General features: G+C 41.9%; 1 protein-coding gene across 3 annotated transcripts in view; it reads left to right on the plus strand.

Moving 5' to 3' along the window:
* The window catches only part of CD244 (CD244 molecule), a 37,102-nt gene that overhangs the window by 13,356 nt on the left and 9,444 nt on the right, over nt 1-14,302 (plus strand). For all 3 annotated transcript variants that reach the window (XM_053607330.1, XM_053607331.1, XM_053607328.1), the window contains exons 2-3: nt 13,466-13,801; nt 13,891-14,163. In XM_053607330.1, coding sequence (XP_053463305.1) covers nt 13,466-13,801; nt 13,891-14,163 — 609 coding nt within the window. The remainder of the gene's footprint in view (nt 1-13,465; nt 13,802-13,890; nt 14,164-14,302) is intronic.

Raw genomic sequence — 14,302 nt, forward strand, 5'->3', positions numbered from 1 at the left:
AAACCTTTACATTCTACATTTACCAAGTTTCGCAAATACTCCTGTAAGATGCACCACAGGTGTGATCCCACTGATCCCCCTCCCTCTACCCACCCCCCCCTTTCCCACTTCCCCCTATTGTTAAGTTGTAACTGGGTTATAGCTTTCAAGTGAGAGCCCCAAATTAGTTTCATAGTAGGGCTGAGTACATTGTGTACTTTTTCTTGCATTCTTGAGATACTTTACTAAGAAGAATATGTTCCAGCTCCATCCATGTAAACATGAAAGAGGTAAAGTCTCCATCTTTCTTTAAGGCTGCATAGTATTCCATGGTATACATATACCACAATTTATTAATCCATTCGTGGATCGATGGGCACTTGAGCTTTTTCCATGACTTAGCTATTATGAATTGGGCTGCAATAAACATTCTGGTACAAATATCTTTGTTATGTTGTGATTTTTGGTCTTCTGGGTATATGCCCAGCAGAGGAATTACAGGATTGAATGGCAGATCTATTTTTAGATCTCTGAGTGTTCTCCATATATCTTTCCAAAAGGAATGTATTAATTTGCATTCCCACCAGCAGTGCAGAAGTGTTCCCTTTTCTCCACGTCCACGCCAACATCTCTGGTCTTGAGATTTTGTGATATAGGCTAGTCTTATTGGAGTTAGATGATATCTCAAAGTAGTTTTGATTTGCATTTCTCTGATGATTAAAGATGATGAGCATTTTTTCATATGTCTGAAGGCTGTGCGCCTGTCTTCTTCAGAGAAGTTTCTCTGCAAATCCCTTGCCCAGCCTGCGATGGGATCCCTTATTTTTTTCTTGCTGATGCGTTTGAGTTCTCTGTGGATTCTGGTTATTAAACCTTTGTCAGAGATATACCCTGCAAATATCTTCTCCCATTCTGAGGGCTGTCTGCTTGCTTTGCTTACTGTGTTCTTAGCTGTGCAGAAGCTTTTTAGTTTGATCAAGTCCCAGTAGTGTATTTTTGAAGCTGCCCGGGGGGTTCTTCAATTGCCCGGGGGGTTCTCCTCATGAAATACTCACCCAGACCAATTTCTTCAAGGGTTTTCCCTGCATTCTCCTCTAGTATTTTTATAGTTTCATGTTTTAAGTTTAAATCTTTAATCCAATGAGAGTCTATCTTAGTTAATGGTGAGAGGTGTGGGTCCAATTTCAGTCTTCTGCAGGTTGCCAGCCAGTTCAGCCAGCACCATTTGTTAAATAGGGAATCTTTTCCCCACTGAATGTTTTTAATTGGCTTGTCAAAAATCAAATAGTGGTAAGTAGCTGGATTCATCTCTTGGTTCTCTATTCTGTTTCAGATATCTACTTCTCTGTTTTTGTGCCACTACCATGCTGTTTTGATCACTATCGATTTGTAGTAAAGTCTGAGGTCTGGTAGTGTGATTCCTCCTGTTTTGTTTTTATTTCTGAGTAATGTCTTGGCTATTCGAGGTTTTTTTCTGATTCCATATAAAACGAAGTAATGTTTTTTCAAGATCTTTAAAATATGACAGTGGAGCTTTAATAGGGAGTGCGTTGAAATTATATATTGCTTTCGGTAGTATGGACATTTTGATAATGTTGATTCTTCCTAGCCATGAGCATAGTATGTTTTTCCATTTGTTAACATTTTCGGCTATTTCTTTTCTTAGCGTTTCATAGTTCTCTTTATAGAGATCTTTCACGTCTTTTGTTAGGTAAATTCCCAAATATTTCATCTTCTTTGGCACTACTGTGAATGGGATAGAGTCCTTAACTGCTTTTTCAACTTGACTGTTGTTGGTATATATAAAGGCTACTGATTTATGGATGTTGATTTTGTAACCTGAGACGCTGCTGTATTCCTTGATCACTTCTAGCAGTTTTGTAGTAGAGTCCCTAGTGTTTTCCAGATACACAATCATATCATCTGCGAAGAGCGAAAGTTTGATCTCTTCTGACCCTATATGGATACCCTTGATCGCCTTTTCTTCCCTAATTGCGGTGGCTAAAACTTCCATTACAATGTTGAAAAGCAATGGAGACACTGGGCAGCCTTGTCTGGTTCCTGATCTGAGTGGAAATGATTCCAATTTAACTCCATTCAATATGATATTGGCTGTGGGTTTGCTGTAGATGGCCTCTATCAGTTTAAGGAAAGTCCCTTCTAGACCATTTTCTTGAGTGTTCTGATCATGAAGGGATGCTGGATATTATCAAAAGCTTTTTCTGCATCAATTGAGAGAATCATATGGTCTTTGTTTTTTAATTTGTTTATGTGCTGAGTTACATTTATAGATTTACGTATATTGAACCAGCCTTGACACCCTGGGATAAAACCAACTTGGTCATGATGTATAATTTGTTTGATGTGTTGCTGGATTCTGTTTGTTAGGATCTTGTTGAATATTTTTGCATCTATATTCATTAGTGATATTGGTCTATAATTTTCTTTTCTTGTTGGGTCTTTTCCTGGTTTGGGGATCAGGGTGATGTTTGCTTCATAGAACGTGTTGGGTAGTCTTCCTTGTTTTTCTACATTTTGGAACAGGTTGAGTAATATAGGTACTAATTCCTCTTTAAAGGTTTGGTAGAATTCTGACGTGAAACCATCTGGTCCCAGGCTTTTCTTTTTAGGGACGTTTTGTATAGTTGATGCTATTTCTGAACTTGATATGGGTCTGTTCAACATTTCCACTTGATTGTGGTTAAGTCTTGGAAGGTGGCGTGCTTCCAAGTATCGGTCAATTTCCTTCAGATTTTCAGATTTCTGAGAATAAAGTTTCTTGTAATATTCATTAAGGATTTTTTGGATTTCTGATGAGTCTGTTGTTATTTCGTCTTTGTTGTTTCTGATTGATGATATTAGAGATTTTACTCTTTTTTTCCTGATTAGGTTGGCCAGAGGTTTATCTATTTTATTGACCTTTTCAAAAAACCAACTTTTTGATTTATTGATCTGCTGTATTATTCTTTTGTTTTAAATTTCATTTAATTCTGCTCTAATTTTGGTTATTTCTTTTCTTCTACTGGGTTTGGGGTTGGAATGTTCTTCCTTTTTCAGTTGCTTGAGATGTCCCATTAAGTTGTTAATTTCCTCTCTTTCCGTTCTCTTGAGGAAGGCTTGCAGTGGTATAAATTTCCCTCTTAGAACTGCCTTTGCGGTGTCCCAGGGGTTCTGATAGTTTGTGTCTTCATAGTCGTTTTGTTCCAAAAAATTGGCGATTTCTTTCTTAATCTCACCTCTGACCCAGCTATCATTCAGCATAAGGTTATTTAACTTCCATGCTTTTGTATGAGTATGCAGATTCCTGTTGTTACTCAATTCAAGTTTTATTCCATGATGGTCCGAGAAGATGCATGGAATAATTTCTATTCCTTTAAATTTACTGAGGTTAGACTTGTGACCTAAAATGTGGTCAATTTTGGAGTAAGTTCCATGGGCTGGTGAGAAGTATGTGTATTCAGTTTTGTTGGGATGAAATGTTCTGTAGATGTCTGCTAAATCTAAATATTGGATGGTTAGGTTTAAATTTAAGGTTTCTTTACTGAGCTTCTTGCTGAAGGATCGATCCAACACTGCCAAAGGAGTGTTGAAATCTCCGACGATTATGGAGCTGGAGGAAATCAAGTTACTCTTGTCTGTTAGAGTTTCTCTTATAAATTGAGGTGCATTCTGGTTGGGTGCATAGATATTAATAATTGAGATCTCATCATATTGAGTATTACCCTTAACAAATATGAAGTGACCATTCTTGTCCTTCCTTACTTTTGATGGTTTAAAGCCTACTGTATCTGCAAATAAAATTGCAACACCTGCTTTTTTCTGATTACCATTTGCCTGAAATATGGATGACCATCCTTTCACCCTGAGTCTGTATTTGTCTTTTAAGTTGAGATGTGACTCTTGTATGCAACAAATATCTGGCTTGAGTTTTTGTATCCAGTCAGCTAACCTATGCCTCTTCAGAGGATAGTTTAAGCCATTCACATTGATGGAGAGTATTGATAAGTCTGGTGGAATTTTGGGTATCGAGTTTTTCAAAGGTCCAGTGGACATTTTTAATCCTTTCGCCAGTGTGGAAGTTGGAGTTTGATCCAAAGTTTCTGAGTGAGTTTACTTTTGTAGTATAGGATTGGGTTCGTCATTGTGGAGGATAGGTCTGAGAATATCCTGAAGAGCTGGTTTACTTATGGCAATTTTTTTCAACATATGAATGTCATTGAAGTATTTAATTTCTCCATCATAGATGAAAGTCAGTTTGGCTGGATACAAGATCCTGGGTTGAAAGTTATTTTGCTTTAGGAGATTAAAAGTTGATGACCACCCTCTTCTGGCTTGAAAAGTTTCAGCAGAGAGATCTGCAGTTATTCTAATATTCTTACCTTTGTACGTAATATTCGTCAGACTGCTTTGAGAATCTTCTCTTTCATGTTAACTTTAGTGAAGCTAATTATGATATGTCTAGGGGATGACTTATTGGGGTTGAATTGTGCTGGGGTTCTGAAGCTGTCTGCTATCTGAATTTCAGATTCTCTAGGCATGTCTGGAAAATTTTCTTTCATAATTTCATGCAGAAGGGCCTCTGTGCCCTTCGAGGCCACTTCATCGTTGTCAGAAATCCCTATAATTCTTATATTGCTTTTTTCCGAATTATCTGAGAGCTCTCTGAGTGAGTGATCTGTTTTTGCTCTCCATTTCTCTTCCTCTTTGAGAGATTGGGAGCGTTTGAAGACTTTATCTTCAATGTCAGAAATCCTTTCTTCTGCTTGCTCCATTCTGTTGCTGAGGGATTCTACTGTATTTTTCGTATCTTTGAGGGCTGTAAATTCTTGCTTCAGTGTGTCTAAGTCTTTGGTGGTTTTGTCTTTAAATTCGTTAAATTCTTGAGACAATTTTTGAATTTCTCCTCGAATTCCTAATTCCATTTTATTAATCTTGTCTGCAATCCAAATTCTGAATTCAATTTCTGACATCTCAGCCAGTTGTTTATGAATGTGATCTTCAATCACATCTGCCGTATCTTTTCTTGGGGGGGGGTGATCTATTCTGGTTATTCATGTTACCAGAGTTTTTCCGCTGATTCCGCCCCATGGTTATTTTACTCCCTTTGGTTTTTCCCCTGGGGCTTTATCGAGGGGCCGTACAGTGTTGTGGCCTGAGAAACTGGGGCCCTGTCTGGTGTGGTGGAGCAAAGTGGTTCTGTCTTGTTTTTAGCTGGTTTCTGTTCGATCCTATTGCAACTTCTACTCTGGCTTGAAGTCTCAGCTGTGTGGAAAAATCAGCAATTAAGTCACCCCGCCCACCCACCTCTGGCCCCAGTTGGAAAAGGAGAATCAAACCTTCCTACAACCGCACACCCAGGGCACCGCCTGAAAAGTCCTCAGTCTATTAGCCCAGTTCAAAAGGTCCAAATCAACTGTCTCAATCGGCACCTGTCTCGGGTGGGAGAGTTCAAAAGGTCTCTGGGAACTGGATCACAGGAGCCTGGTGACTCCTCTGACACCGCTCACCCCAGTGCAGCGTGGAGTCAGGAGGAGCCACCCAGCAAACAGAGCAGTCTGGGAAGGTTGACGTCTCCTTCCCCACTTTGCCCCTCCGTCGGACCCAGTCACTGGTATCTCTGCAGATGGCTAACCCAGTTGCCTGCAGTGAACAGACACTCCAGGGGTTTGCACCTGCCTGAATCGCAAGGAAGTCTGCCAGGCCCCCGCAGACTGCCGCTATCTAGCAGGAGGAGATGGGGCCTGACATCTTTGAGTGCTTGATGCAGGTGATAGGAAGGAGGTGTTCACTCAGGCTTAGCCCCGTCCCTGATGGATGCTGCTAACAGAACAGAACAGAACAGACAACTTTGCAGGGTTCTGTCTCTGTTCCTGCAGACATCTCCTACAGAAGATGGGCTGTTCTGAGTTCAAACATCTTTGCTGCTGGAGGTTTGTGTCCTCTTTGCTACTGGAGGTTTGCCGATCACCTCTCTGGGTCGCCCCGCCCTGGAAGCTTCCCTGGTTTGTGAGCAGTGTCAGGAAATTCCCCGCTCACCGGTGGCCTCCTCTGGTTGCCCAGGGAGACAGGGGGTGTGGCCTCAGAATATCCAGAAGTGAGAGTTCTTCCGTTAAAGAAAAAACGGCTGTTGATCTACCTCCAGGGAACTGCTGCTCTGGTGTGGGCACTCAGGCGACCCTTTTCTCCTCTGTCCCGCGCCCCAGAGTCAGCACTGAGCGGCCACAGTTTATGCTGGGTCCACACCCCTCAAGAGATCCCCCAAGAATCCGAACTCTTGGGGGATAGGCCCCCAGACCCCGATTGGGAGTGGGGGGGAAGCTAGAGTTTCATTCAGTTTTACACCCGCCCGGGGAGGGCTGTTGCACCGCACCACAGGGAAGTGCCGCCAAGGCTTGATTTCCCCTCAGCAGAGTGCCCTCTCCTTGCTCACGTGTCTCAGAGTCAGTGCTGACCTGACGCAGCTCGGGCACTGTGCACTCCCCTCGAGAAATCACCCAAGGATCCGAACTCCTCGGGGATAGGCCTCCAGACCCCGAGTGAGAGTAGGGGCTCTCAGCTCTCAGCGGGGAAGCTAGAGTTTTATTCAGTTTTGTGCCCGGCCCCATAATGTTGCGGGGGTGGGGTGGGGGGGTGGGCTGCTGCACCTAATCCGCAGGGAAGTGCCGCGGAGGCGTGACTCCCCCTCAGTAGAGTGCTTTCTCCTTGCCCGCGTGTCTCAGAGTCAGCGCTGACCAGTCACGGCTCGGGCACTGTGCGCTCCCCTCAGAAATCACCCAAGGATCCGAACTCCTGGGGGACAGGTCCCCAGACCCCAAGTGAGAGTGGGGGGGGAAGCTAGAGTTTCATTCAGTTTTATGTCTGGCTGTATTGATGCACGGGGAGGGCTGTTGCACCGCACCACAGGGAAGTGCCGCCGAGGCGTGACTCCCCCTCAGCCTGGTGCTCTCTCCTCACTCGCGTACCTCAGAGTCAATGCTGACCAGTCGCAACTCGGGGACTGTCCACTCCCCTTGAGAAATCACTCAAGGATCCGAACTCCTGGGGGACTGGCCTCCAGACCTCAGTGGGCGGGAGGGGAGTGTTGGGGATTCAGGGTTGCCGGCAAAGGATTTTTAAAGTTTTATTCAGTTTTATGCCCAGCAGGAGAACGCCACAGCACCCCAGTAGGGGAGGTAGGTCCAGTTTTTTAGAAGGTCTCTCCCGTGGAGTGTAGTGGGAAGGCCTTTAATTTCTGCCCGCTTGTTTAATTGTGGAGCTCTTGAGCCGGTCCCATGGGGGAGGGGGACTCCCATCCGCTTGGTGGTGGATTTTGTACCTTTTGTTTGCATCCTTGTGATCACAGCTTGCCTCAGCGGTGTTGATGTGCGTTCTTCAACCTTCTCTCTTGGTGAGGCTCAAGTCCACCAGGATACTTACTAAATTCCTGTCCCTTAACTCTCCTTCTGGACGGGAGCCTCTGTTGAAAGCTGGGTTCAGTCCGCCATCTTGTCTCCCCCCCCCACCCCGAATTAAATTCTTTAACAGATACGGAACTCTTCAGAATTTCTATTTCTTCTTATATCACTATTGGTATGTTTGATTTGCATCCTTTCTTCGTTTCTAATATATAAATTTAAAGCTTTCCCTCTTAGTCCTGCTTTATTTGTATTTCACATTTGATATTTATTATCACTTAGTTATAAGTATTTCTTAAATTCCATTGTGATTTATTCTTTGAGTCATGGTTTTTTTTAAAGTATGTTGCTTATGTTTCAAACATCCAGAGATTTCTGATTATTTTTCTGTTATTGATTTTTGGGTTACTTCCACTGTTCTTAGAAGATATAGTCTGTATGAGTTCACTACTTCGAACTTGGTTAAGACTTCATTTAATACACAGCATATAATTTATTTTGATAAATACTCCATGTGCCATTGAAACAATGCATTTTCTGTAGTTGTTGGGAGGACTATTTTATATATGCGAGTTAAGGCAGATTGGATATCATGTTGCTCAAATTCTTATAGCCTTATTGACCTTTTTATTTGCTTTTTATATCAGTTTGCAGAGGGAGGTGTAATAAAAATCTCCAGCTATGATTTATTTCTCCTTTTAGTTCTGTCAATTTTTGTTTTATATATTAACATTTTGAACTTATTAGACAGTGAAGATAGCTTATTTCTGTTTAATTGGTGCTTTTATAAATAATTATGAAATTTCCTTCCATATCTATATTTCTCTCTCTCTCTCTTTCTTTTGAGACAGTCTCACTCTGTTGCCCTGGGTAGAGTGCTGTACTATCATAGCTTACAGCAACCTTAAACTCTTGGAATCAAGCTGTCCTCCTGACTCAGCCTCCCAAGTAACTGAGACTACAGGTGTCCTACAATGCCTGGTTAGTTTTTTCTATTTTTAGTAGAGATGGGGTCTTGCTCTTGCTCAGGCTGGTCTCAAACTCCTGAGCTGAAGCAACCTGCCTGCTTTGGCCTCCCAGAGTGCCAGGATTACAGGTGTGAGCCTCCACACTGGGCCTTTATTTCTGTGTATTTCTATATGTCTTAAACCTTTCCTGTTCCTCATGTTTTCCATTACTGCCTTTTTGTGTGCTTAATTGATATTTTGTGCTTTATCATTTTGATTTCCTTCTCATTTCCTTTTCTGTACATGTGTTAGTTATTTAGTAAGGGATTACCGTAGGGATTACAATGAGCATCTTTTTTTTTTTTTTTTTTGTAGAGACAGAGTCTCACTGTACCGCCCTCGGGTAGAGTGCCATGACGTCACCCTGCTCACAGCAACCTCTAACTCTTGGGCTTACGCAATTCTCTTGCCTCAGCCTCCCGAGCAGCTGGGACTACAGGCACCCGCCACAACGCCTGGCTATTTTTTTTGTGCAGTTTGGCCGGGGCTGGGTTTGAACCCGCCACCCTCGGCATATGGGGCCAGTGCCCTACTCACTGAGCCACAGGCGCAGCCCCTACAATGAGCATCTTAAACTTGTAACAATGTAACTTGAATTACTACTAGCTCAGCTTCAACAGTACATTAAAAACTGCAAACGGTTCTATCTCTCTACTTCATGTTGTTGCCACAGATTACCTCCATTTCTATTGTTCATTTCTTCTTTTGTCTTAATTTCCATTTTCCTTCTATCTAAAGAATATCCTTTGGCATTTCCTTCAGTGCTAGTCTCCTTGTGACACAAATTCTTTCAGTTTTTGTTTTTCTGAAAATGTCTTTATTTCATCTTTATTTTTGAAGTATTTTTTACTGATAATAAAATTCTAGATGAGCAGGATTTTTCTTTTGGTACTTTGAAGATATCATTCTTTTTTTTTTTTGTTTGTTTTTTATCATTGTTGTTGAAATATCAGCTATGAGTTGTTTCTTTTGTAAAGAGAATTTAGTCCTCCCCCGCCCCGGGTATTTTAATATTTTTTTATTTGTCTTTGGTTTCCATAATTTGATTTTCTTTTTTTAATTGAGGTTTTTTTTTCGTTTATTTGTTTGTTTTCATCTTGCTTGGGGTTTGCAGTACATTTTACAAATCCATCTTGATGGCTTTTGTCAATTTTGGAGGTTTTTATCTGTTACCTGTTTTGTGCCATCTCTCTCTCTCTTGTCCTCCCTGTCTAAATACGCTTAAGGTAGAATATTTCTGCCATATCTTCAGGTATCTCTTATACTCTTTCTTGTATGTTTTCATCCTTTTATTCTTCTGTATTTCAGTCTGGACATTTTACTCTGACCTACCTTCCAGTTTTCTAAATCTCTTTTCAGTGGCATCTAAATGGCCTTTAAAACCCTTCAATTGAGTTTGTTTTTCAGATATTTTATGTTTTATTTCTATAATTTTCATTTAGTTCTTTAAAAAAATCTGATTTATCAAGTAACCATTGTTACATAATGAACCATTCCAAAATTCAGTAGTTTAAAATAACAATCGCTGACTTAGTGATTCTGCTGGTTGGCACTTTGGGCTTGGCTCAGCTAGTCTGTTCTTTAGGTTTCAGCTTGCATCACTCACTCATGTATGGTCAGCTGCTGGAGTGGCTAGGGGTGGCTGATGTAGTAGGACTTCAGCTGTGTTGGTTTATCTCCATACAGAGTGATCTCTCGTTTTCCAGCAAGGTATTCTAGGCTTGTTCACAGATAAGCTAGACAAGAGAACAAGTAGAAATGTGCAATGCCTCTTGAGTCTTAGGCTTAGAACTGGCACAACATCATTTTTGCTGCATTCTATTTGGAAGGCCAATTCATTTATAAAAGACGGGAAAGTGGATCCCTTTCTTGCTGATGGGAGGATCCACAAGGCCACCTTGCAAAGACATGGCTATTTTTGCATTTTGTCATACTAGCTCTCTGCTGAAATTCTCAAACTTGTAGTTTATTTTCTTGAACATATTGAGCATAATTACTTTAAAGTTTATGGTAACTCTACTACTTAGCTGCTCCCTGGGATCTGTTTCTATTGTCTATTTTTTCTTTTGGTTTTTGGACATATTTCCTCTTCTTAAGCTTATTTTAAATTTCATTTTGGATATGGGGTATATGAAAATTCCGGAAATAATTTAATGTTCTAGTTGATGTTATTTTCCTCCAGTAATAGTTTATGTTTGCCTCTAGTAGGCAGCCAGATTAGAGCTACTAAAGATTCTAGTCTAACACAGGGATGATTAGAAATTAAGCTTCAGTCCCTGTGAGGGCTGCTCATTTCTTGATCACTCTTAACTTTAATGTACAACCCTTAGTGGCACCAACTCCAACACTGATGGTCTTCAGGTATATCTGCTTTATAACAGGAGGGCCCTGAACTACAGCTTCTCTTAGTTCCTTGAATTTATTATAAGCTCTGCTTGGCTCCTCAGCATGTTAGCTGCCATTTATGGATTCAGAAGATGTTTCCAAGGCTGGGCGTGGTGGCTAATGCCTGTAATCCTAGCACTTTGGCAGGCTGAGGCAGGTGGATTGTTTCAGCTCAGGAGTTTGAGACCAACCTGAGCAAGAGTGAGACCCCCATCTCTACTAAAAGTAGAAAAAATAGCTGGGCATCATGGCACGTGCCTGTAGTCCCTGCTACCTGGGAGGCTGAGTCAGGAGGATTGCTTGAGCCCAAGAGTTTGAGGTTGGTGTGAGCTATGATGCCATGGTACTCTAGCCTAGCCAACAGAGAAGAATGCCTGGCCCAAAGAAAAGGATGCTTCTGGAAACAGAAGTCAAAAATGTTGAGCTCACCTCTTTGAATTTCTTCCTTGCAGGTCTTAGCCCCATAATATTTCTGCAGTTTATTAGCTCTTCGATACCTTTAACATGTACCAGATTAATTAATATTAATTAATATGTTGTTCATTTTTCTTCTAGTTATTATCAGTGGGAGAGTGGATTAACATGTGTAAATCTGATTTTTTATTATCAGAACTAGAATTCCTTAAAGGATTATTTATCTCAACCATTTAATGCATGCTGTAGAGTGAGTCAGAAGCCATGTCTCATACAGGAAGAGGCCTTACCTCTTCAAGCTATGGGTACAGTAGGACTCAATAAAGACTAAATAATTGGTGGTGGCCTTTTTGTAGGTTTAGTGATTTTTTTTTCAGTCACTTTTCTTTTTAAGGTCTTTGTGCACTTAATGTTTGCGTGGTAGGTTACCTGTTCTTATAAATGTTGCTATGACTGTGGGAGACAGACACAGAGATTCATGGCACAGCCTCTGCTTTTAAAAAGGCTTTGGTTTGGTAATGGACAGAGCCAATACATGTCACATAAATATAAATGAAGTACAAATGGGAGTCCTGTGTGTTTTGCTCTCAGGAGCATCTAGATCAAAGAAGCATGCATATGTGTGTATATGTGTTTGTGTGTGTGTACATATGTATGTATACGTGTGTGTATGCATATATATTTAATAGGTCTATGGGCTCCATGTGCATATTTGCTACTTGAATAAATTGGGTAGCAGTGAAGTCTGGGCTTCTTGTGTAACCCTCACCCAATTAATACGGGTACCCACTAGATAATGAGAAATTAGGGGTGAGATGAGAAGTAATTTCTCACTCCCACCCTCTGAAGTCTCCCGTGTGTATTGAGCCACTCTCTGTGTCTGTGTGAGCTCATCATTTAGCTTCCACTTCTAAGTAAGAACATGTAGCATTTGATTTTCTGAAAGAAACATTCTTCATTAGCCAAATGGTATTATAAGTCCTTTAATTATCTACTCAGTCTCTTGACAAAAAGCCTGGGTGAGGTGTGGCTGAGAGAAAGTGCATTTATAATGCACTAGGCATCCAAACAACCTTCAGTCTCAACTGCCCCCCTCTTGGGCCTCCATTTTTACAGAGCCATTGGTACAACTGTCCTCATCTCCTATCCCGTCCTCTAAACTCTCCTGACCCTCCTGAACACACCCAGACAGACTTTTTTATGTCCTGACCCTGCTGGGCAAGGCCACATAGTGTCTCTTCCAAAAACAGCTGCAGGAATGTCCATTCTTCTCCACTGACAGCACCGGGGGGCTCTATGGTGTCACACCGCCCCACCACCACCTTTCATTAGCTTTCATATTGATCCCCTGAGAGGGGAGTACTAGGATATGCCTGCGAAGTGCATTTTTATTTTTCTCTTTCTAATTGTTTTCTAGGGAGCAATTTTTGTGGAGACTTTCTTGTCACTGAAAAATTGCCAAACATAGAGAAATAATGACTACAATTCAATGCACCAAGTCCTGAGAGAGATGAATTCAGCTCTTTGGGAGGATTGTAGAGGGGTCATGAGTTCAGCTTGGAGGGTCAGTTTGTTCCTGGGGTCTGGCTACTCAGAATTTCTGGCAGAATTTCTCTGCTGGCCACTAGTAGCTGCCTCAGTGCTGCTTGGAAGGACTCACATTAGACAATGGTGTTTATAATATCATGGTAAAGAATTCATCCTCTACAGCCATTCAGTCTGTGTTTCCACCTCATCATTTTCACTGTGTAACTTGAACCAGTTACCTACGCTCTTTCTAACTCACTCTTCTAGCCAGTAAAATGGAGATAAGACATCCATATAAGATCATTGTAGAGTTAGATAGCTAAAATATGTAAGGTGTTTAAAAACTGCTCTTCACATAGCAAATACTTAAGGGATTTAAACTATTGTAATTGGTCTGAGGGCTCCTTCAGACTGGCGCACAGAGCTTGGGGAAAAGGCACAGACGAGGGAATTATGCTTGAGAGCTCTCCTGGGCTCTGGCACCTTCATACTCCCCCCATCCTATTGACTTAAAGCAGTGGTTCTCAACCTTCCTAATACCATGACCCTTTAATCCAATTCTTCATGTTGTTGTGACCGCCAACCATAAAATTATTATTATTTTTGTTGCTACTTCATAACTGAAATATTTGTTTTCTGATGGTCGTAGGCAACCCACAAGTTAAGAACCGCTGGCTTAAGGGAAGTCACATCCAACTGCCCACATTGCTCAGGCCTGCCACTCATCCTTCCACTTTCATCTTGTGTTCTCTTTTCTAGGATGCCCAGGTTCAACCAGCGACGTGGTTGGCCTCTCGGGACAGTCTCTCCAGTTACAGCCCAAGATCACACAGATGAAGATATACTCTGTTGTATGGAAGAGGCAGCTGTCCTCACCTTCAGCTTATCAGCACATACTGAGTTGGGAGAATGGGTCCAAACCAAAAAATGAATCTTTGACTTGGACTATTTTCAACAATAAATTCAGCTTTAGAACCGAGAATTTAACTCTTCTCATTAACACAGCTCAGGAGCAGGACAGTGGCTCCTATTGCCTGGAGGTCACCAATGAGTCTGGACGTGTTTGGACAGCCAAGTTCCAGGTTTCTGTATTTGGTGAGTCTATGGGACCATTCACCCTGTTCCTCTGATTCCTGTAGGACTTGCATTTCCAGTGCCTTTCTGATCAGAATCTCTGCTTCCAGATCGAGTTGAGAAACCCCACCTGCAGGAGCAGGAGAAGGTCCTGGACAGAGGGAGGTGCCAAGTGTCTCTGTACTGCTTGGTCTCCAGGGATAGAAATGTGACCTATTCTTGGTACAGAGGGAGCAAGTTCATCCACAAGGCAAGGAACCTCACCTATCTGAAAGAGGAGATTGATAATAACATGTACACATACACCTGCAATGTGAGCAATCCTGTCAGCTGGAACAGCCACTCCCTCAACCTCACTGCGAGCTGTCAGAGTGTCCAGCAGGGTAAGTGGAGCACTTGGGCTGTATTTGGAGCTGAAGGTGTTGGACCCCACAAGCATGCTCACGCACAAGAGAAACCTAGGTATCAGATGAGATCCCTTGGCTTCCTCCCCTAATGCCTTGGTGTCTTATCCCAGTGCCC

The sequence above is a fragment of the Nycticebus coucang genome, chromosome 10 (genome assembly GCF_027406575.1).
Source record: "Nycticebus coucang isolate mNycCou1 chromosome 10, mNycCou1.pri, whole genome shotgun sequence".
NCBI classification, from domain to species: domain Eukaryota; kingdom Metazoa; phylum Chordata; class Mammalia; order Primates; family Lorisidae; genus Nycticebus; species Nycticebus coucang.